Source organism: Panthera pardus, unplaced genomic scaffold (assembly GCF_024362965.1).
Source record: "Panthera pardus isolate Hobbes unplaced genomic scaffold, ASM2436296v1 HiC_scaffold_8, whole genome shotgun sequence".
Lineage (NCBI taxonomy): Eukaryota > Metazoa > Chordata > Mammalia > Carnivora > Felidae > Panthera > Panthera pardus.
The window spans coordinates 155486535-155511312 of record NW_026527013.1 but is presented as its reverse complement, the minus strand read 5'-3'; the positions used below and the strand labels follow the sequence as shown (position 1 = coordinate 155511312).

At 40.1% G+C, this 24778-nt stretch overlaps 3 protein-coding genes across 3 annotated transcripts in view; all 3 read right to left on the bottom strand.

Annotated features, from left to right (window-relative positions):
- Window positions 1-1723: 1723 nt before the first annotated feature.
- The window catches only part of LOC109269133 (serine protease 58-like), a 94612-nt gene continuing 71557 nt past the window's right edge, over window positions 1724-24778 (bottom strand). The window contains exons 6-7 of the transcript XR_008420393.1: window positions 2611-2660; window positions 1724-1813 (exon numbers count right to left, since the gene is read on the bottom strand). The gene's annotated coding sequence lies outside the window, so the exon portion shown is untranslated. The remainder of the gene's footprint in view (window positions 1814-2610; window positions 2661-24778) is intronic.
- LOC109269131 (olfactory receptor 9A4) lies at window positions 4544-5499 on the bottom strand. The gene has a single exon (XM_019452993.2). It carries the CDS (start codon window positions 5486-5488, stop codon window positions 4544-4546), a length of 945 nt encoding a protein of 314 aa, XP_019308538.2. The 5' UTR covers window positions 5489-5499.
- On the bottom strand, window positions 17082-18037 carry LOC109268871 (olfactory receptor 9A4-like). Its single transcript, XM_019452529.2, has one exon. The coding sequence runs from the start codon at window positions 18024-18026 to the stop codon at window positions 17082-17084; it is 945 nt and encodes a 314-aa protein (XP_019308074.2). The 5' UTR covers window positions 18027-18037.

Here is a 24778-nt window from a genome sequence, read left to right as displayed (position 1 = left end):
TCTCTCTCTCTGTCTTTCAAAATAAATTAATTAAACTCAAAAAAATTCTAGAGGAGAAGACAGAACAACCTCTTTGACCTTGGCTGCAGCAACTTCCTACTAGACATATCCCAGAGGCAAGGGAAACAAAAGCAAAACTGAACTATTGGGACCTCATTAAGATAAAAATCTTCTGCACAGCAAAGGAAACAATTAACAAAACTAAAAGGCTGACAGAATGGGAGAAGATTATTTGCAAATGACATATCTGTTAAAGGGTTAGTATCCAAAAATCTATAAAGTACTTATCAAACCCAACACCCAAAAACCAAACAATCCAGTGAAGAAATGGGTAGAAGACATAAATAGACACTTTTCCAAAGAAGACAACCAGATGGCTAACAGACACATGAAAAGATGCTCAACATCACTCATCATCAGAAAAAGACAAATCAAAACCCCAGTTAGATACCACCTCACACCTGTCAGAATGGCTAAAATTAACAACTCAGGCAACAACAGATGTTAGAGAGGATGCAGAGAAAGGGGAACCCTCTTGCACGGTTGGTGGTAATGCAAACTGGTACAGCCACTCTAGAAAACAGTATGGAGGTTCCACAAAAAAATTAAAAATAGAACTACCTTATCGCCCAGCAATTGCACTACTAGGTATTTATCCAAAGGATACAAAAGTGCTGATTCGAAGGGGCACACGCACCCCAATGTTTATAGCAGCACTAACAACAATAGCCAAATTATGGAAAGAGCCCAAATGTCCATTGACTAAAGAATGAATAAAGGTGTGGCATATATATACAATGGAATACTACTCAGCAATCAAGAAGAATGAAATCTTGCCATTTAGAGTAACACGGATGGAACTAGAGTAATATGCTAAGCAAAATAAGTCAGAGAAAGACAAATATCATATGAGTTTTTCCCTTCTTTACACTGTGTATAAGTATGTATCTAGGTTATGGAAGAAACAGACTATAACAATCCAAGAAAATTACAACATATAAAGTTAATTTTTTCATATATATATATATATATGTATATATATATATATACATATATATATATATACATATACATATATATATATACACATATATATATATGTATATGTATATATATATATATATAATTTTATATTCTAGGTTGAAATTAGGCATTAACACTGACAGCAAGTTTGGCCTGGTCCCTTACTTTGGTGAATCTGACCATGATTTGCCATACTCTTTTCCCACTATCTCAAGACCAGCCAAGTCCCAGTTAGAGACTGCCTCATTAGCCTTAACTAAAATAAAGATGATAGGGAGCAGAGGAGCAACTGACCCATAGGAGACAAATAATGGGAACAAAAACAAGCATTTGTTGTTGTGGGATACAAGGATCTTGAGACTACTTTTACCACAACATAACCTAGACTATCCTGACTGATATAAGAATAAATAACAAGTAGCTCAGATAAAGATAAACAATTAGCATTTCATGATGTAGCACTGTAGGCTATCTAGCATAGTGGTTAAGGGAATAAACCGCAGCCAGACTGCCTAGGTTTGGATCCTAGGCCTTTGCATACTAACAATGTGACTTTGGGTAAGTCACTTATTGTCTCTGTGCCAGAGTTCCTTGAGTAATAATAGTAGTTACCCTAGGGAGTTCTTATATGATTTAAATGAGTTGTTTAGTAGTAAAAATTAAAGAGTGAGACTTAAGCAGTATTTCTTAGCTTGGGTTCCTCAGGAGGCCAAGGACTTATTGGCTATTCATTGGGGAAGACAGTCCATGAGAGCAGGCATGAATGACAAAAGATATGAACCATGGAACACTGTAAAACCAATAAAAGGATGCTTTACCAAGCTTCCTGCCCCTAAGTGCAACTAATTGTGTGATCTTTGGTACCACTCACACCTTAGTATATGTATAAACTCTGTTTCATAACTATCCCTCAGAGGGGAAAAGGGGAAAAATTATCTACTGGTGTCTACTTTCACTGGTCATATTACATCCAATTGGGAGTAACTCCCCACAATTTCTGGGCTGTCCATGCATGGACTTGGATGCCAAGTAGGTCCCTTTTTGGTGAAATCAACAGGGAATCCCTAGGGCTAGATGTGAAAATTGTTCCTGACGTGCATAATATGAAGTATTGGTTGTTAATATCATTATTATTGTTCACATTATACATATACATCAAGCATTTCTGCGATCCATTTTGGGAAGTAGAGAGAAGTATTCAGCATAGCAGAAAATTATTGCCTGAAAAGTTGGGGATAGGGAGTTTAGGCACTGGGCTTCTCGAGTATTTAACTTCAGTGCTATACTGCTTTGGAGTATGGAGCTCTAGATGGATAGTCCTCTCTGGTTCTAATTACCTAGTATACAAATAAGTAAGTACTGTGTGACAGAGCAAGATTCTTTAGAATGGAACAGGCTCTTCTCTTCTGCTGAGAGTGATATTTCTTCCCTATCAGACACACTAACCGAGACCCCAAGTTCAAGAAAGCATATAGTCACGTCTACACAGGCCTCCTTCTCTTGATATTCTCCTTGAGCTCCTGGCTACTATGTTATGCTCCAGGAATATTTTCCAAAATATTTTAATTTAACAGAAGCTCCACTTACCAAATATCTTCCAGTTAGAGAAATGTATTCATATAAATAAGCAGGTGCTCCTGAATAAGAGAAAAATAAATAAATATTTGAATAAATAAAAAGGTAAGATTGAATTACTACATCCCTTAAAGTACATAAATGAAATTTATTATTTTATTTTTATAGGCAATACCTACACATGGTTACAAAAAAAAACAGAGAGAATATTAGAAGTCAAACAGTGAAAAGTCTCATTCCTTTCCCATTCTATCTGTCCATAGATCTACAAGTAATTACTTCTTAATTTCTTACAATGTGGTCCACAAGCAAATATGAATAATATTATATGAATATTATTTCTACTTCTTTCTTACCCAAAAGTGAATACTAAGTTCCATGTGCTTTGCTTTTCTCACTTAACAATACAGCCTGGGAATCATTTCTAATCATTGCAGAAAGAGGTTTTTTATTCTTTTTATGGCTGCATAGTATTTCATTGTATGAGTGAAACAATTTATTTAACCAGTCACCTACTGATATCCATTTGGTTATCAATATTTTGTTATTACAAAAATGCCATAGTGGATAAAATGTGTGCTTATGACATCAGAAAGGGAATCACTGATTGGAACCAAAGAGGGGCTGACTAGGGGAAGAGTGAGTGAGGTTGGTGTGCTGGCACAGAGGCGCAAGGGCTGCCTTGTGGGAAGCTGGATGATAGCACGCTAAGCTTGGTCCATGAGGGGGAAAGGCAACGAGGAATGCAGAAGTGAAATGGGGAACTGGAGCCACAGAAAGAGAGCTACAGAGAAGAATCAGGAAAGAAAGTGGGCAAGAGAGGATGAACAATTGAAGGGGATAGGAATCAGGGGCCAGGTAACATGAACCTTGAAAGGACGGAGGAATGTGAGAGGGGCCAGAGGCTGCCTCTTCCTCTGCCCTCTCTACACTCCTCCAGAGCCCAGGGACCCCGCGGGGCCAGCTCTCCCTTGTCACAGCAGCTCTGTTGTTGTCCCACATCCTTTGGGCAGCAGGCACCATGATGTGGGTGCTTTCAGGTGAGAGAATACCACCTTATCTAGCTCTTCCTCCCACACCCTGAGGAAGCCCACCAATTAGAGATGTGTCTTTTAAAAAACAACCATTCCTGGGATTGTAATGGTGTCCAGAATTGTGGAATTATGCCAGCCAAGAAAATATGCAGAGAAGTACTAAGGCAACAGACTTTGGAACAGGAAACCAAGGGCAGAGGTAATTCGTCCCTCACCCTCACCCCCAACAGCATCAACATCAGCTGAAGCTGATTAGAAATGTAGACTCTCCAGCCTTAGTCCAGACCTCTGAATTATAATGTGCATTTTCAACAAGATCCCCAGGTGATTGAGGGCAGTGTCTTAGGTCTTCATATCTATCATTGAAATTAGAAATGTCACATTTATAGAAGTGAAAGAATAGTCTTCTTGTATCTGTTGAGAGAGAGAGAATATGTTTGAGTCAGGGAAGGACTAGGGAGCTTACATGGCCAGAGAACCTAAACCACAGGACATTTTATATGAAGAGATGAGTCAGTAACCTAGAAATGAGTAGTCATTCCATTCTGCAGTTGGGGAATATTTTTCCTAGCTTTTCCTGTTCAGAAATACAAATATCACACATATATGTATTATTTTTACATTTAATTTTTAACTTTTATTGTGAAATGTATCATATTTTGAGAACAGTATGTATATGTATATCTATAACTATATATATATATATATATATATACACACATATGTATACATGTATAGATATATGTTTAAAATAAAGTGAATTTTTAAAAACAAACAACCATGTTAAAAACCATGGCCATAACATAAAAGGCTATTGTCGTACACAGAATATTTGATGATGGTTATGATGCAGATCAAAGAGGAGTATGTTTTTTCAGAGCATTATAAAATCCATAATAATTAAGACAAGACTAATTCCTGAATAGTTGACACCAGTGCTTTGCTCCATCCCGAAGGGCTTCTATGACTTTGTCATTTCGGAGGGTGAAGATGAAGGGATTGAGGAAAGGAGTAACTACTGAAACCATCAAGGACACCACCCTATTGTAATCAGCTGCTTGAGTTTGCTTGGGTTTCACATAGAGGAACAAGCAACTGCCGTACCCAATCACGACACATGTGAAGTGAGAGGCACATGTAGAGAAGGCTTTCCTCCGGCCAGAGGCTGAGGGGATCTTGAGGATTGTGGAGATGATATAGCTGTACGAGATGATTGTAGGGATAAGAGAACCAAAAAGAACAAAAACAGCCATTAAGAACAGGATGAACTCTATAAAAAGGGTATTGTTGCAGGACAGTTTGAGCAATTGCCCTCGGTCACAGAAGAAATTGTTCACCACATTTGATTTGCAGAAGGTAAGCTGAAATGTGGCATAAACTGGCCAGATTTGAAAAAGGAACCCAAATACCCATGACATAATGACCACCCAGATGCAGGTGCGGCTGTTCATAATGATGTCGTACCTCAGAGGGTTACAGACAGCCACGTAACGGTCCACAGCCATCGCTCCCAGTAATGCAAACTCTGTGGTCCCCACAGCAAGGTACAGGAAGAGCTGGATGACACATGCAGCCAGAGATATTGTCTGCATCCCAGGGAGCAGCAGCCCCCAAAGCATCACGGGTACGATAATAGTTGTAACCAAGATCTCCAAGGCAGAGAGATGACCAAGGAAGAAATACATGGGGGACTGCAGACGTCTGTCCACACAGACAATCACAATGATGACCGTGTTTCCCATTAATGTCACTGAGTAGAAGAAGAAGAAGATAGCAAAGAGAATATGATGTAGTTCTCGGGAGCCAGGGAAGCCAAGGAGATAAAATTCAGTGGCACTAGAGTGATTCCCCAACATTTAGTTCTGAGCTCTTGTTCCTTGTGAAATCTAAAGAGCAAAAGAGAGAAAACAAGTTTCTGACCACAGGAAGATTCAAGGCAATTCCAGTTTGAGGAAATAAATATATCCTACTCCTAGACTTCACAACATAAGGCTACTATTTTATTATACAAGGTTGATATTAAATGTTTCATGAAGGATATGTGTAACTTATGAAGGTAAACGTAAATGCCCAAGAAGATGAGCAGTAGCCACCAACACCACACCTGAGGCATGAAAACCCACTCACCCAGTATGTACCCGTCTCCCAGTTCACCAGCCATCCTGCCTCCAACCCTGCCCTGACCTGCCATTCTATTCACTTCCCTGGTCACAAAGTGCTCATTCATGCCACCAACACTTCATCTCCAGTGCCCAAAAGTGTCTTCTCTGCCTCTTGTATCCATGCCCTGCAAACTCCTGCTACATTTCAACAGTTCAAAGAATCCCAACCTTAGCCAATCACACAAAGACATGATTACTTCTTTTGTTTGTATCCTTTAACATAGGTTCCATTTGCATTATATTCATTTTAAGTTTCTGCCTCAATTATACTAAGAACTCTGCAGTGTTGTTACCAAGTGGGACCTATCTAGGACATTGTCATAAGAACTGTTTTGAGACAAAATATTGAGTCTTTTCCTGACTCCTGGAAGCTGGCTCCGTGGTGTGGATTATCAACTTCTCCCTCCTTATTCTCAGGATGAAAGGCATCCACCATTTCTCATATCTGTGAATATATATCCTCCAGGCAGGAAGGGCCTCTCCAGTTCCCTGTTAGTGACCTCTAACTCTGAGATCTTTTATTCCTCTGTTCTGTAGATGACAATGGGGAGGCGGGTGCCAGAAGGAAGTCCTGTCTGTACTGCAGTCTCCACCCTGGGACCAGAAGACAAGAAAACAGTGGTGATATAGAGGCAAAATCCTCCATATTCCCCGGTCTCAAATGTCTAGTTCCAGACAGAGACAAAACCTCGAAATGGGCAGCCTATCGCTCTAACCGAACTACAATGGTCTCAGTCCCATAGAGCAACTTGGAAAACTCAAAGAGTGCATAAGCTTATCTATGACCTTCTATTTTCTCTAGAGCCCTAGGGTAAGAAAATGTTAGAAGACGTCAATATAAATTATACTGAGTTCTTCAGGAGGTCTGGACTTCTTCCCTCACCACATGCAGGTCTTTGCTCAAATATCTCCTCTCCACAGCACTTTCCCACACATCCCCTTCAAAACACTACCTGCACAGTTTCACTCTCTAACCTTGTTAGGCTGTATTTTTATTCTATTGGCTCTCATCAGTAGCTCAAACCATATTATGTGTTTAATTGTTTATTAGTTTATCATCCTCAAAATCCCACATTAGAAGTAAGTAACTTGAAGCAAGTTCTTTAGCTTTCTTGTATTATCACCTGTGACAAGAACAGAGTCTGACAAAGTATGTGTTCTATAAATATTTTTAAGTGACTTTATCAATTAACAGGCTAAAGAACAAACCAATGAATAAACAAAGAGTACCCAACCTTTCTACCTTTCCCTCCATTCACTTTTCTCTAAAGCATTGCCCAGCCAACCTGCAATCTCTCTTCCCAGAGATCCCCACAAGAAGGCAAGCAGATAAAAGGAAGAGATGAAGAGATATGAGAGAACAGGAACGGAGGTGATGACAGAGAGTGTGCTCATCGCCAGCCCTGGGCACCGTGAAGCTGCTCTCTGCTATGGAGGGCCATCTAACCTGCAGCTACCTTAATCCATTCTTCAGGCTCTTGGTGTCCTTATTGTACCTGGCAGCCAAACCTAGACCCTCCCCCTGCTAATGCTCTGGTAACTCTCTCCTTCACCAAGGGGCATACCTGGAAGACACTCACCTGTAGGGAACGGACTGGACTGGAAAGTTCTATTGCACTTCAGGCATCATGCAGGCTCCCACGGCTAGTAAACAGCCATGCTTAGGAGACAAGGGCAGCTCCTGCTGTCTCCACTCATGGTGAAGAACACTGTCCACACCCAGGAGCTCAGGAAAAAGTCCAGAAGTAGTGCTGAGAGGAATCTAGCTATCTCCCTCCCCCTCATTCTCTCTGCCTCCTTCCTTTCTATCTTATCCATCCCCAAGGATAGTTATACACTGGAGAATCATTTGCACAGGTTCAGAGACACACTAGGGATGTAGTCAAGGAAAAGCTGAAGAAACTTTCACTCTTCCCTCCTGAGGATAATCAAGTTTTAGACCCCGGTAAAGTTCTCTGCATTGGGAAAACTTAAACACTCCTACTCAGGAATTTCTCAACTTTCAGGCTGCCATCCTCCCAGACCCTTAGTTATCACCACTACCAAGCTGTGAACACTCAGCCCCCTCATCTGCTCTCTGCTTCTCCCTGACTCCATTTAGCCCTACAGAGCCTGCGCTGCCCCCAAGCTGATGACTCCAGGACAGACTCAGAAACTTAGGGGCCACTCAATCTTCTTCTTCTTCATCTCCAAGGTTTCAGGAAGCACGGCTTTCCCGATGATCTCTGCACACTCTAAACCACATACCCTCTGTCCACAGTTATGGGAACCTGGCAAGACAAATAGAGAGGACCTGCCACCTACTCCAATGTCACCTTCTGATAATGCCACAGCCCATTCCAGTCCCTCCAACATGCACCCAACTCTGGGTGTTCAGCCATACATTTCCCTTCTAGACCTTCAAATGCTCTCAGGTCACCTCCCTGTGCTGCTTGAACTGAGGGGTCAAACTTGAAGAAATACTATTCAGAATTAACAACAACAACAACAACAACAACAACAACAACAACAACAAAATACTGCATAAAAGTGAGAATGGCTGGGATGCAGAGTAAAAGCAAAATCACACTTAAAACATTTACTTTTAACGTTGAAAAAAACTGCCATCTTTCATGAAATTAGCACAGGTATTATTTAAAACTCAAATGGAAGCATATAGGGTAAAGCATAAATATCTCTCTCCCCATCTGCTTGATTCTCCTGATCCATCTCCTAGAGCTAAATATTATAAATTATTATTATTATAATTTCCAGCATATTCATACAGAAGTTTTCTGTGTGTTTACAAGAGTGTATGTATATATATATATATATATATATATATATATATATATATATTCTTTTTAGTAAATTATATGTAAATAAATATACACTCCTGCTACCTTTTTCTTGATGTGTGTGTGTGTGTGTGTGTGCGTGTGTGTGCGCGCGCGCGCGCATGCGCACATGCATGCATGCTTGGGTGTATATTAAATTTCCCCATATTGTTGATGATATGTGGGGCTCCTGGATGGCTCATTCAGTTGACCGACCGACTCTTGATTCCGCTCAGGTCATGTACCCCGTGTCGTGGGATTTAGCCCTGCATTGGGCTCAGAGCTGACCATGGAGCCTCCTTAAATTTCTCTTTCTCTCTCCCTCTGCCCCATTCTCCTGCTTACATGCTCTCTCTCACTCTCTCTCTCTCTCAAATAAAATAATTTGTCAATCACATTTTAAGTTACTGCTTATCTAATACTCACTTATGAAATACTGATCATTGTTTAATGAATGTGCTGATGAACATTGCATTTTCTCCAATTTTTCATGTGTGTATTGCTGCTGCACTAAATATTCTCATGTCTGAGAAACTTAATAGAAGACCATGGGGGAGGGGAAGGGGAAAAAAAAGTTACAGAGAGAATGGGAGGCAAACCATAAGAGACTCTTGGATACTGAGAACAAACTGAGCATTAATGAGGGCTGGGGAAGAGGGGAAAGTGGGTGATGGGCATTGAGGAGGGCACTTTTGGGGATGAGCACTGGGTGTTCTATGGAAACCAATTTGTCAATAAATTATATTAAAAAATATTTTCATGTCTGAAGAGTCGTACAAATACAACTTTTTAATTGCATTAAATTATGAGCTGTTATCAAATCACTCTCAAAAAGTTGCATTAATTTATAATGTCTTCTTTTTAAGTTTTTATTTAAATTCCTGTTAGTTAACATACATTGTAATATTAGTTTCAGGTGTACACTACAGTGATTCAACACTTCCATACCATACCTGTTGGTCATCACAAGTACCCTCCTAAATCCCCATCAGCTATGTCACCCACCCACCCCCGCCTCCCCTCTGGTAACCATCAGAATGTTCTCTGTAGTTAAGAGTCGGTCTCTTGGTTTGCCTTTCTCTCTCCTTTATTTTCCTTATTGCTCATTTGTTTCTTTTTTTTAAAGTCTACTCACTTATTTTGAGCCAGGAAGGGGCAGAGAGAGAGAGGCAAAGAGAGAATCCCATGCAGGCTCCATGATGTCAGCACAGAGCCCAATACAGGGCTTGATCTCATGAACTGTGAGATCAGGACCTGAGCTGAAATCAAGAGTTGGAGACTTAACTGAATGAGCCACCCAAGCGCCATTTCTTTATTTTGTTTCTTAAATGAGATTGTATCAGGCCTCTCCTGAGAGCCTGTGGTCAGGGCATTTCTATTTCAGTGTAGTATTTCCCATGCAGATCCTAGAATGATACTAACATAACAGGAGTCACTGATCATACTGTGAAGTAAAGACCCAAGCTTGAGGGCCTCATCCCCATGGCAAGTGTGCTGATAGCTGCCCACAACACCTTGGTCCCAGCATCTGCCTGTTAGCCTCTGAGTGGCTGTGTTGGGGCTTGTTATGACTCTTGGACAAAAGTGAAGGAAGGTTGCTGTCAAATGAGGAAATCTGAGGAGAATGGACTCTGTCTCAGAACCTTTACTGAAGAACCAGCTTTCTCTTTTTTCTTTTTCTTTTAATCATCATTTTATTTTATTTTATTTTATTTTCTATTTTTAATATAATTTAGTGTCAAATTGGTTTCCATACAACACCCAGTGCTCATCCCAACAGGTGCCCTCCTCAATGCCCATCACCCACTTTCCCCTCCCTCCCCACCCCTCATCAACCCTTAGTTTGTTCTCAGTCCTTAAGAGTCTCCTATGGTTTGCCTCCCTCCCTCTCTGTAACTTTCCCCCCCTTCCCCTCCCCCATGGTCTTCTGTTAAGCTTCTCAGGATCCACTTATGAGTGAACACATATGGTATCTGTCTTTCTCTGCCTGACTTATTTCACGTAGCATAATACCCTCCAGTTGCATCCACGTTGCTGCAAATGGCCAGATTTCATTCTTTCTCATTGCCAAGTAGTATTGGCTAAAATGAACAAATCAGGAGACTACAGATGCTGGCGAGGATGTGGAGAAACGGGAACCCTCTTGCACAGCTGGTGGGAATGCAAACTGGTGCAGCCGCTCTGGAAAACAGTGTGGAGGTTCCTCAAAAAATTAAAAATAAAACTGCCCTATGACCCAGTAATAGCACTGCTAGGGATCTACCCAAAGGATACAGGAGTGCTGACGCACAGGGGCACCAGTACCCCAATGTTTACAGCAGCACTTTCAACAATAGTCAAATTATGGAAAGAGCCTAAATGTCCATCAGCTGACGAATGGATAAAGAAGATGTGGTTTATATATACAAAAGAACCAGCTTTCTTAATTTAAGGCATGGTTGATTTCCTCTAGATACCTTTCTAGTATTTTCAACTATAGACTGGAAGAGCAGAAATGGAGAAGTAGGAAGTCATATAAAATATTAAAACTGCTTTGGAAAAAGTAGTTTCTTATAAACTTAAATATATATCTCTGTATGATTCAGCAATTCTATCTGTAGGTAGTTCCCTAAAATAAATCAAAATGTATGTCCTCACAAATACCTCTGTTATAATGTTCACAGTGCCTTCATTCATTATAACTAATCGTGACAGAAAATAAATATCCATCAACAGAGAATGATATATTGTTATGAGAACTGCTATTTGGCAACAAAAAGTAAAAAAACTGCTGATAGACACCAAATGGATTAATTCAAGTAAACTACAATGAGTGAAAAGGTCAGACATCAAAACAAGCATACTGTATGGTGTCATATACTCTAGAATAGATATAAAATAATCTGTAGTTAAAGAAACCCCAACAATGATTGCCTCAGTGCTGAAGAGAAATTGGGAAAGATTAGATGAGTAGTCTGAGGTTTGATAGCCATCATTTTTAAATTATTGGATTATAACGATTAGCTTTTTATTCAACATTTTGGCCTGTTAATGACAGATATTGGCCTATAGTTTTCTTTGATGTTAGGTCCTTGTCATGGTTTGCATGATGGCAATTTTGGTTATCATAAAATGAGTTGGAAAATATGCTCTCCTGCCCCCTTTATTTTATGGGGGAAAATGTATTATTTCCTCCTAAAATGTGTGGGAAAATCCACCAGTGAGGACATCTAGGCCAGGAGTTCTCTTTGTGAGAAAGTATTTATAGGTGAAACGTCTTTCGTAGCTATAGGACTACTCAAAACTTCAACTTCAGTTTGAGTTTTTCAGGTGAATTGCTTAATTCATCTAAGTTGTCAAGTTTATTGACATAAAGCTGTTCATGATACCCATTTTTATACTTTTAAGGATTATTTTACTATTGGGATACCTCTTATTTCCATTTCTGGAATATGGAATATAATATAAACCAGATATCTGGCTTATATTTCATGTTCTCAAGTCATTCTCCCTATGTGTGTCTCTTCACACAGGGTGTCCCACTTGTAAGGACAACAGTCATTAGGATTAGGGACCCACCCTACTCCACTATGACTTCATCTTCTATAATTATATCTGCAAAGACCCATTCCCAATCAAATTATAGCAGCACTTTCACATTCCAATGTACTGGGAGGGTAGAACTTCAACATAAGAATGTTGACAGACACAATTCCATCCGTAACAGAAGTCTTGTTTTCTTCCAATGTGGGGCAATTATGAATACAGTAAACATTCAGGTTCAAAATTACGTGTAGACATAAGCTTTCAATTCATTTGTGCATATACTAAGGAAGATAATTGCTGGTTTGTATGGTAAGAGTATAATTTAGCTTTGCAAGAATTTGCCCAATTGTCTTTCAAAGTGACTACCATTTTGCATTCCCACCAGCAATGAATGAGAGTTCTGGTAGCTCCACATCCTCTCCAACGTTCGGTATTTTGGAATTTTAGTCATTCTACTGGGTGCGGGGTGGTATTTCATTACTTTTTTAATTTGCAATTTCCTGATGACAGAGGATGTTGATCATTTTTTATGTGTTTATTTATCACCTGCATATGTTCTTTAGTGAAGGGTCTGTTCAGATCTTTTGTCCATTTTTTAATTGAGTTGTGTGTTCTTATTGTTGACTTTTAGGAGTTCTTTGTATATTTTGGATACATGAGCAATTTTTCATATGTGCTTTGCAAGTATGTTCTCCCAAACGGTGGCTTTTCTTTTCATTCTCTTAACAGTCTTTCCCAGAGCAGAAGTTCATGTTTTCAACTTCTGTTTCCTAAATCATGCTTTTGGTGTTGTATCTAAAACATAGTCATCAAACACAAGGTCACCTAGTTTCCTCCTCTGTTAGGTTGTGATGTTTTGTAGCTTTGCATTTGACATGCAAAGTTGAGTTTATTTTTGTGAAAGCTGTAAGGTCTGTGTCCAGAATTATTTTTCATGAAGATGTCCAGTTGTTCCGGCACCTTTTGTTGAAAAGACTATCCCTTCTTCATGGAACTGCCTTTGTTTTTTGTTACACATCAGTTGATGATATCTGTGTGTGTCTATTTCTGCGCTTTCTGTTCTCTTCCACTGATACATTTCTCTACTATTTCACCAATAACATACTGTCTTGATCATTACAGCTTTATAATAAGTCTTGAAGTTGAGTAGAGACAATAGCTTCAACTCTGTTCTTCAGGATTGTGTTGGCTATTCTGGGCCTTTCCCCTTTCCATATAAACATTAGTATCACTTTGTCATTATCTACATAATACCTACTGGGATTTAGCTGAGATTTAATTGAATCTCTAGATCAAGTTGACAAAGATTGATATCTTCATAACACTTCTTTCCTGTGCATGCATATGGGGTATTTCTGCGCTTATATAGATCCTTTTATTCCTTTCATCAGAGTTTTATAGATTCCGTAGTTTTCCTCATGTAGATCTTCATGAATTTTGTTAGATTTGTACCTTTTTTTTTGGTGCTAATTTCAAAAGCATTGTGTTTTTAATTTCAAAATCTAGTTTTTCATTGCTAGTATATGAGTTCACAAGTACACAGGAAAGCTATTTACTTTGCATACCAAACTTATATCCTGTGACCTTGCTATAATCATCTTTAAATAACACTATCTATACCACTTCACTGATAGTGCACGTATCTTATAACACAATATACTCAGTTCCTCATAAATATTCCTAAACATTGCTGTTATACACTTCACTTATTCATAAGCTATAATCATCCAACACGCTGCTGTGTCATTCTGACAACTGTTGTCTCTGAGATCGGGTAAGTACAAGAAAAATTAAACTTTTTATTTTATTCCTTCTCTAAGGTTCCTCCTTTCTTTCTATAGGATAAATTTACCAACTATATTATTTTCCTTCTCCTTCAACAACTGTTTTAACATTGCTTGCAAAGCAGGTGTACTCATGACAAATTCCTTCAAATTCTGTCCGAGAAAGCCTTTGTTTCTTCACTTTTAGTTCTTTTATTTCTTCACTGCCATTGAGTCAAGGGGCCTGGGTGAGGCTGCACTGCCCATAGATCAGTTGCGGGGAACTGCAGGCAAGGTACCCCAGTGGCTGACATGCAGGTGTTTTTATCTGACCAAAGTGACAATGAAGTATGATGCTGGAATAAAAACATCAAAAAAAGCCTACCACGTACGAGTTCTCTTACAGGGATGGTAGAAAGGCTGCCCCATCAAAACGTGGGAGCACACCAAGTAAGAAGGCCTACAGAGCACAAAGCACAAGGAATAGTTTATTGTGAAGCTCATGATATCGGTAAGAGTGTACAAGCAGAAAAAAAATTAGTGTACGTACTTAGTAGAATTTTTAGACAAGGCAATTATTAACATAAGGAAGAACAACCTGACAAGTCAAGAAATACCTTTATATTGTTTGTAAATATACCCCAGTAGAAACACTTGAAGACAGTCACCTCTGAAGAGTGTGAAGAGAACCATGGACCAGAAGTGAAATGGCAATAGTCTGATGATTCACTATGAACATCATTTAGAATTACTGGATATTTTTTTCTTTTTTATTGTGATAAAAAATACATAACACAATTTTGCCATTTTTAACCATCTTAAGTGTACAATTCAGTAGCATTAAGTCCACTCACATTGTTGTGTGACCGTCACCACCCTCCATCTCCAGAACACTTTAGCATCCTAAGCTGACACTTGGCCCCCATTAATTAGTAACTCCCATTTCCTCCTTCCCCAACCCCTGCTGCTCACTATTCTACTTTCTGTCTCTAGGAACTGGACTATTCTAGGTACCTCACATAGACGGAATCATACAACATTTTCCCTTTTATATTCACCTTCTTTCATTTAGCAATATTTTCAAGGGTCATCTATACGACAGCATGGATCAGAATTTCATTGTTTTTTAAGTCTGAATAAAATTCCATTGTACGCATATACCACCTTTTGTTTACACATTCATCTGTTTCCTCATCTGTGGAGAGGCTTTTGGGTCACTTCCACTGTTTGACAATTGTAAGGAATGCTGCTATGATTGTGAATAAAGCTTCTGTGTCCTCTTGCTTTGGAGTCTTAAGAATTCTTAATACCAAGTTACATGAATGTTTTGGTATAAAAGCAAGTGTTCACATACAGCATGTGAACAGGAAAATCTCCAGGGTTGGGGCAGCGGCCCTGATTCAGAGTCTAAATAAGGAACACAGTTTCTGACTACTGGTGGTGCCCCTGAGAGGGACAGATGACATCAGGCACAGTGCTCAAAAACAATACTGGCTCGTTGGACTGGAAGGATGGCGGTTGCAGGAAAAATGGAGGAGGACTCTAATAGACTAGGGTGGCCTGATACACGTAAATGGCCTCTGAGGAGTTGTAAAGCCTACGACACACTTCTGTACAATGGTACCGACACAATATAAAGGTATAAAATGTAAAGGTCAAGCCATTGGTGTGTGCCAGTGAAAGATTCAGGAGCAAGCCTAAGGTCACAGAAGAAAGACAAATATTTGCCTACATTTGAAAAGAGCCATACACTTGTGTTGCTGCTTCGATGGGATCTGGAAAGAGCCTAAATGTCCATCAACTGACGAACGGATAAAGAAATTGTGGTTTATATACACAATGGAATACTACATGGCAATGAGAAAGAATGAAATATGGCCTTTTGTAGCAACGTGGATGGAACTGGAGAGTGTTATGCTAAGTGAAATAAGTCATACAGAGAAAGATAGATACCATATGTTTTCACTCTTACGTGGATCCTGAGAAACTTAACAGAAGTCTATGGGGCAAGGGAAGAAAAAAAAATAGATTAGAGAGGGAGAGAGCCAAAGCATAAGAGACTCTTAAAAACTGAGAACAAACTGAGGGTTGATGGGGGGTGGGAGGGAGGGGAGGGTGGGTCATGGGTATTAAGGAGGGCACCTTTTGGGATGAGCACTGGGTGTTGTATGGAAACCAATTTGACAATATTTCGTATTAAAAAAAAAAGAAAAGAGACATAGAGAACAAGTACGCGAGAGGGAGGAAAGAACAGGGATTGACCTCTTACCGTCAAAGAACCCCTACTCACCCCCATGGTCAGGCAGAAAATTTACAATCATATACAAACGCAAGGAGTCCTAGATCTCAGCGTTTTAATAATCTAACTGTAGGTTGAACACAGTCCCAATCAATAGCCCAGCAAGCATTTTGTAGATATCTACAAACCGACTTCAAAATTTATATGGAAAGAGAATGACAAGAGAATAGCCAAAATAGTTATGAAAAAGAAGAGTCACTTTCCACATCATTTATTTATATCATATATTAATCAACCCACCTACATACATATAATCTTCTAATATGCATGCACACTAATGCACCAATTTGAATCCAGTGCCACATGGCTGATTCTGGCCTTCTCCTCTTGCTTCTCTGGAACATACTTATCCACATAAGAAACTGGCTCCCACCAGTTGTTATCCTCTTTTGTTCACCTGTAGTATAAGTGTACAGCAATTGCAGAATTGCTAAGTCACACCCCCAGTGGGAAACAACTTTATTAACAATACCATTATGATCGTGCTCAATTCATGAACCGCAAGATCATGACCTGAGATGAAGTTAGTCGCTTACCGACTGAATGACCCAGGGGCTCCCAGAGCTGAGTGTCCTTAAAAATATTACATATATTTTGTACATTTACACTTTGAAAATGTATATTGTAAGATGTATTATAACTACAGCAGAATATACAAATGTCTATATTCAATTAGACAATAATAATGTGATCTCCAATAAGGAAAAATCCGAATATAAGTTGGTGGACTATCAGTGTCTTAAAATTCCCTTGAAGAATTTTGTAGAATTCCCTTGCAGATGACAAACTATTTGATGATGAAAATGATCATTTCAGATTTGAATTAGTGCTATGAGACTGCTCAGGTCCATGATGATGAGTTCATGTTTGTACTTAGGAACCAGCTAACCCTTGAGGAGTTGAGAGCAGCGTTTCATGACATCTCGAAAGACCTCTATGAATTTTTCATTCCGGAGGGTGAAGATAAATGGGTTTAGAAAAGGGGTCACCACTAAAACCATCAGTGACGCTACCCTGTTGTACTCAGCTGCCTGCGTTTGCTTGGGTTTCACATAGAGGAACAAGCAGGTGCCATAGCCGATCACGACATAAGTGAAGTGGGAGGCACAAGTAGAGAAGGCTTTCCTCCGGCCAGAGACAGAGGGGATCTTGATGATGGTGGAGATGATGTAGGTGTAGGAGATGATTGTAGGGATAAGAGAACCAAAAAGAATAAAAACGGCCATTAAGAATAGGATAAACTCTATGAAAAGGGTATTATTGCAGGATAGATTGAGCAATTGCCCTCGGTCACAGAAGAAATTGTTCACCACATTTGATTTGCAGAAGGTAAGCTGAAATGTGGCATAAATTGGCCAGATTTCAGAAAGGAACCCAAATACCCATGACATAATGACCACCCAGATGCAGGTGCGGCTGTTCATAATGATGTCGTACCTCAGAGGGTTACAGACAGCCACGTAACGGTCCACAGCCATCGCTCCCAGTAATGCAAACTCTGTGGTCCCCAAAGAAAGGTACAGGAAGAGCTGGGTGACACATGCAGCCAGAGATATTGTCTGCATCCCAGGGAGCAGCAGCCCCCAAAGCATCATGGGCACGATATTAGTGGTAACCAAGATCTCCAAGGCAGAGAGATGACCAAGGAAGAAATACATGGGGGACTGCAGACGTCTGTCCACACAGACAATCACAATGATGACCGTGTTTCCCATTAATGTCACTGAGTAGAAGAAGAAGAAGATAGCAAAGAGAATATGATGTAGTTCTCGGGAGCCAGGGAAGCCAAGGAGATAAAATTCAGTGGCACTAGAGTGATTCCCCAACATTTAGTTCTGAGCTCTTGTTCCTTGTGGAATCTAAAGAGCAAAAGAGAGAAAACAAGTTTCTGACCACAGGAAGATTCAAGGCAATTCCAGTTTGAGGAAATATATCCTACTCCTAGACTTCACAACATAAGGCTACTATTTTATTATGCAAGGTTGATATTAAATGTTTCATGAAGGATATGTGTAACTTATGAAGGTAAACGTAAATGCCCAAGAAGATGAGCAGTAGCCACCAACACCACACCTGAGGCATGAAAACCCACTCACCCAGTATGTACCCGTCTCCCAGTTCACCAGCCATCCTGCCTCCAACCCTGCCCTGACCTGCCATTCTATTCACTTCCCTGGTCACAAAATGCTCATTCATGCCACCAACACTTCATCTCCAGTGCCCAAAAGTGTCTTCTCTGCCTCTTGTATCCATGCCCTGCAAACTCCTGCTACATTTCAACAGTTCAAAGAATCCCAACCTTAGCCAATCACACAAAGACATGATTACTTCTTTTGTTTGTATCCTTTAACATAGGTTCCATTTGCATTATATTCATTTTAAGTTTCTGCCTCAATTATACTAAGAACTCTGCAGTGTTGTTACCAAGTGGGACCTATCTAGGACATTGTCATAAGAACTGTTTTGAGACAAAATATTGAGTCTTTTCCTGACTCCTGGAAGCTGGCTCCGTGGTGTGGATTATCAACTTCTCCCTCCTTATTCTCAGGATGAAAGGCATCCACCATTTCTCATATCCGTGAATGTATATCCTCCAGGCAGGAAGGGCCTCTCCAGTTCCCTGTTAGTGACCTCTAACTCTGAGATCTTTTATTCCTCTGTTCTGTAGATGACAATGGGGAGGCGGGTGCCAGAAGGAAGTCCTGTCTGTACTGCAGTCTCCACCCTGGGACCAGAAGACAAGAAAACAGTGGTGATATAGAGGCAAAATCCTCCATATTCCCCGGTCTCAAATGTCTAGTTCCAGACAGAGACAAAACCTCGAAATGGGCAGCCTATCGCTCTAACCGAACTGCAATGGTCTCAGTCCCATAGAGCAACTTGGAAAACTTAAAGAGTGCATAAGCTTATCTATGACCTTCTATTTTCTCTAGAGCCCTAGGGTAAGAAAATGTTAGAAGACGTCAATATAAATCATACTGAGTTCTTCAGGAGGTCTGGACTTCTTCCCTCACCACATGCAGGTCTTTGCTCAAATATCTCCTCTCCACAGCACTTTCCCACACATCCCCTTCAAAACACTACCTGCACAGTTTCACTCTCTAACCTTGTTAGGCTGTATTTTTATTCTATTGGCTCTCATCAGTAGCTCAAACCATATTATGTATTTAATTGTTTATTAGTTTATCATCCTCAAAATCCCACATTAGAAGTAAGTAACTTGAAGCAAGTTCTTTAGCTTTCTTGTATTATCACCTGTGACAAGAACAGAGTCTGACAAAGTATGTGTTCTATAAATATTTTTAAGTGACTTTATCAATTAACAGGCTAAAGAACAAACCAATGAATAAACAAAGAGTACCCAACCTTTCTACCTTTCCCTCCATTCACTTTTCTCTAAAGCATTGCCCAGCCAACCTGCAATCTCTCTTCCCAGAGATCCCCACAAGAAGGCAAGCAGATAAAAGGAAGAGATGAAGAGATATGAGAGAACAGGAACGGAGGTGATGACAGAGAGTGTGCTCATCGCCAGCCCTGGGCACCGTGAAGCTGCTCTCTGCTATGGAGGGCCATCTAACCTGCAGCTACCTTAATCCATTCTTCAGGCTCTTGGTGTCCTTATTGTACCTGGCAGCCAAACCTAGACCCTCCCCCTGCTAATGCTCTGGTAACTCTCTCCTTCACCAAGGGGCATACCTGGAAGACACTCACCTGTAGGGAACGGACTGGACTGGAAAGTTCTATTGCACTTCAGGCATCATGCAGGCTCCCACGGCTAGTAAACAGCCATGCTTAGGAGACAAGGGCAGCTCCTGCTGTCTCCACTCATGGTGAAGAACACTGTCCACACCCAGGAGCTCAGGAAAAAGTCCAGAAGTAGTGCTGAGAGGAATCTAGCTATCTCCCTCCCCCTCATTCTCTCTGCCTCCTTCCTTTCTATCTTATCCATCCCCAAGGATAGTTATACACTGGAGAATCATTTGCACAGGTTCAGAGACACACTAGGGATGTAGTCAAGGAAAAGCTGAAGAAACTTTCACTCTTCCCTCCTGAGGATAATCAAGTTTTAGACCCCGGTAAAGTTCTCTGCATTGGGAAAACTTAAACACTCCTACTCAGGAATTTCTCAACTTTCAGGCTGCCATCCTCCCAGACCCTTAGTTATCACCACTACCAAGCTGTGAACACTCAGCCCCCTCATCTGCTCTCTGCTTCTCCCTGACTCCATTTAGCCCTACAGAGCCTGCGCTGCCCCCAAGCTGATGACTCCAGGACAGACTCAGAAACTTAGGGGCCACTCAATCTTCTTCTTCTTCATCTCCAAGGTTTCAGGAAGCACGGCTTTCCCGATGATCTCTGCACACTCTAAACCACATACCCTCTGTCCACAGTTATGGGAACCTGGCAAGACAAATAGAGAGGACCTGCCACCTACTCCAATGTCACCTTCTGATAATGCCACAGCCCATTCCAGTCCCTCCAACATGCACCCAACTCTGGGTGTTCAGCCATACATTTCCCTTCTAGACCTTCAAATGCTCTCAGGTCACCTCCCTGTGCTGCTTGAACTGAGGGGTCAAACTTGAAGAAATACTATTCAGAATTAACAACAACAACAACAACAACAACAACAACAACAACAACAAAATACTGCATAAAAGTGAGAATGGCTGGGATGCAGAGTAAAAGCAAAATCACACTTAAAACATTTACTTTTAACGTTGAAAAAAACTGCCATCTTTCATGAAATTAGCACAGGTATTATTTAAAACTCAAATGGAAGCATATAGGGTAAAGCATAAATATCTCTCTCCCCATCTGCTTGATTCTCCTGATCCATCTCCTAGAGCTAAATATTATAAATTATTATTATTATAATTTCCAGCATATTCATACAGAAGTTTTCTGTGTGTTTACAAGAGTGTATGTATATATATATATATATATATATATATATATATATATATATTCTTTTTAGTAAATTATATGTAAATAAATATACACTCCTGCTACCTTTTTCTTGATGTGTGTGTGTGTGTGTGTGCGTGTGTGTGCGCGCGCGCGCGCATGCGCACATGCATGCATGCTTGGGTGTATATTAAATTTCCCCATATTGTTGATGATATGTGGGGCTCCTGGATGGCTCATTCAGTTGACCGACCGACTCTTGATTCCGCTCAGGTCATGTACCCCGTGTCGTGGGATTTAGCCCTGCATTGGGCTCAGAGCTGACCATGGAGCCTCCTTAAATTTCTCTTTCTCTCTCCCTCTGCCCCATTCTCCTGCTTACATGCTCTCTCTCACTCTCTCTCTCTCTCAAATAAAATAATTTGTCAATCACATTTTAAGTTACTGCTTATCTAATACTCACTTATGAAATACTGATCATTGTTTAATGAATGTGCTGATGAACATTGCATTTTCTCCAATTTTTCATGTGTGTATTGCTGCTGCACTAAATATTCTCATGTCTGAGAAACTTAATAGAAGACCATGGGGGAGGGGAAGGGGAAAAAAAAGTTACAGAGAGAATGGGAGGCAAACCATAAGAGACTCTTGGATACTGAGAACAAACTGAGCATTAATGAGGGCTGGGGAAGAGGGGAAAGTGGGTGATGGGCATTGAGGAGGGCACTTTTGGGGATGAGCACTGGGTGTTCTATGGAAACCAATTTGTCAATAAATTATATTAAAAAATATTTTCATGTCTGAAGAGTCGTACAAATACAACTTTTTAATTGCATTAAATTATGAGCTGTTATCAAATCACTCTCAAAAAGTTGCATTAATTTATAATGTCTTCTTTTTAAGTTTTTATTTAAATTCCTGTTAGTTAACATACATTGTAATATTAGTTTCAGGTGTACACTACAGTGATTCAACACTTCCATACCATACCTGTTGGTCATCACAAGTACCCTCCTAAATCCCCATCAGCTATGTCACCCACCCACCCCCGCCTCCCCTCTGGTAACCATCAGAATGTTCTCTGTAGTTAAGAGTCGGTCTCTTGGTTTGCCTTTCTCTCTCCTTTATTTTCCTTATTGCTCATTTGTTTCTTTTTTTTTAAAGTCTACTCACTTATTTTGAGCCAGGAAGGGGCAGAGAGAGAGAGGCAAAGAGAGAATCCCATGCAGGCTCCATGATGTCAGCACAGAGCCCAATACAGGGCTTGATCTCATGAACTGTGAGATCAGGACCTGAGCTGAAATCAAGAGTTGGAGACTTAACTGAATGAGCCACCCAAGCGCCATTTCTTTATTTTGTTTCTTAAATGAGATTGTATCAGGCCTCTCCTGAGAGCCTGTGGTCAGGGCATTTCTATTTCAGTGTAGTATTTCCCATGCAGATCCTAGAATGATACTAACATAACAGGAGTCACTGATCATACTGTGAAGTAAAGACCCAAGCTTGAGGGCCTCATCCCCATGGCAAGTGTGCTGATAGCTGCCCACAACACCTTGGTCCCAGCATCTGCCTGTTAGCCTCTGAGTGGCTGTGTTGGGGCTTGTTATGACTCTTGGACAAAAGTGAAGGAAGGTTGCTGTCAAATGAGGAAATCTGAGGAGAATGGACTCTGTCTCAGAACCTTTACTGAAGAACCAGCTTTCTCTTTTTTCTTTTTCTTTTAATCATCATTTTATTTTATTTTATTTTATTTTATTTTATTTTATTTTATTTTATTATTTTTAATATAATTTAGTGTCAAATTGGTTTCCATACAACACCCAGTGCTCATCCCAACAGGTGCCCTCCTCAATGCCCATCACCCACTTTCCCCTCCCTCCCCACCCCTCATCAACCCTTAGTTTGTTCTCAGTCCTTAAGAGTCTCCTATGGTTTGCCTCCCTCCCTCTCTGTAACTTTTCCCCCCTTCCCCTCCCCAATGGTCTTCTGTTAAGCTTCTCAGGATCCACTTATGAGTGAACACATATGGTATCTGTCTTTCTCTGCCTGACTTATTTCACGTAGCATAATACCCTCCAGTTGCATCCACATTGCTGCAAATGGCCAGATTTCATTCTTTCTCATTGCCAAGTAGTATTGGCTAAAATGAACAAATCAGGAGACTACAGATGCTGGCGAGGATGTGGAGAAACGGGAACCCTCTTGCACAGCTGGTGGGAATGCAAACTGGTGCAGCCGCTCTGGAAAACAGTGTGGAGGTTCCTCAAAAAATTAAAAATAAAACTGCCCTATGACCCAGTAATAGCACTGCTAGGGATCTACCCAAAGGATACAGGAGTGCTGACGCACAGGGGCACCGGTACCCCAATGTTTACAGCAGCACTTTCAACAATAGTCAAATTATGGAAAGAGCCTAAATGTCCATCAGCTGACGAATGGATAAAGAAGATGTGGTTTATATATACAAAAGAACCAGCTTTCTTAATTTAAGGCATGGTTGATTTCCTCTAGATACCTTTCCAGTATTTTCAACTATACATTGGAAGAGCAGAAATGGAGAAGTAGGAAGTCATATAAAATATTAAAACTGCTTTGGAAAAAGTAGTTTCTTATAAACTTAAATATATATCTCCGTATGATTCAGCAATTCTATCTGTAGGTAGTTCCCTAAAATAAATCAAAATGTATGTCCTCACAAATACCTCTGTTATAATGTTCACAGTGCCTTCATTCATTATAACTAATCGTGACAGAAAATAAATATCCATCAACAGAGAATGATATATTGTTATGAGGAACTGCTATTCGGCAACAAAAAGTAAAAAAAACTGCTGATAGACACCAAATGGATTAATTCAAGTAAACTACAATGAGTGAAAATGTCAGACATCAAAAAAAGCATACTGTATGGTGTCATATACTCTAGAATAGATATAAAATAATCTGTAGTTAAAGAAACCCCAACAATGATTGCCTCAGTGCTGGAGAGAAATTGGGAAAGATTAGATGAGTAGTCTGAGGTTTGATAGCCATCATTTTTAAATTATTGGATTATAACGATTAGCTTTTTATTCAACATTTTGGCCTGTTAATGACAGATATTGGCCTATAGTTTTCTTTGATGTTAGGTCCTTGTCATGGTTTGCATGATGGCAATTTTGGTTATCATAAAATGAGTTGGAAAATATGCTCTCCTGCCCCCTTTATTTTATGGGGGAAAATGTATTATTTCCTCCTAAAATGTGTGGGAAAATCCACCAGTGAGGACATCTAGGCCAGGAGTTCTCTTTGTGAGAAAGTATTTATAGGTGAAACGTCTTTCGTAGCTATAGGACTACTCAAAACTTCAACTTCAGTTTGAGTTTTTCAGGTGAATTGCTTAATTCATCTAAGTTGTCAAGTTTATTGACATAAAGCTGTTCATGATACCCATTTTTATACTTTTAAGGATTATTTTACTATTGGGATACCTCTTATTTCCATTTCTGGAATATGGAATATAATATAAACCAGATATCTGGCTTATATTTCATGTTCTCAAGTCATTCTCCCTATGTGTGTCTCTTCACACTGGGTGTCCCACTTGTAAGGACAACAGTCATTAGGATTAGGGACCCACCCTACTCCACTCTGACTTCATCTTCTATAATTATATCTGCAAAGACCCATTCCC

Bases quoted from the DNA above. Each gene is read 5' to 3' on its own strand.
- LOC109269131 (XM_019452993.2), bottom strand. From the start codon at position 5,488: ATGTTGGGGAATCACTCTAGTGCCACTGAATTTTATCTCCTTGGCTTC.
- LOC109268871 (XM_019452529.2), bottom strand. From the start codon at position 18,026: ATGTTGGGGAATCACTCTAGTGCCACTGAATTTTATCTCCTTGGCTTC.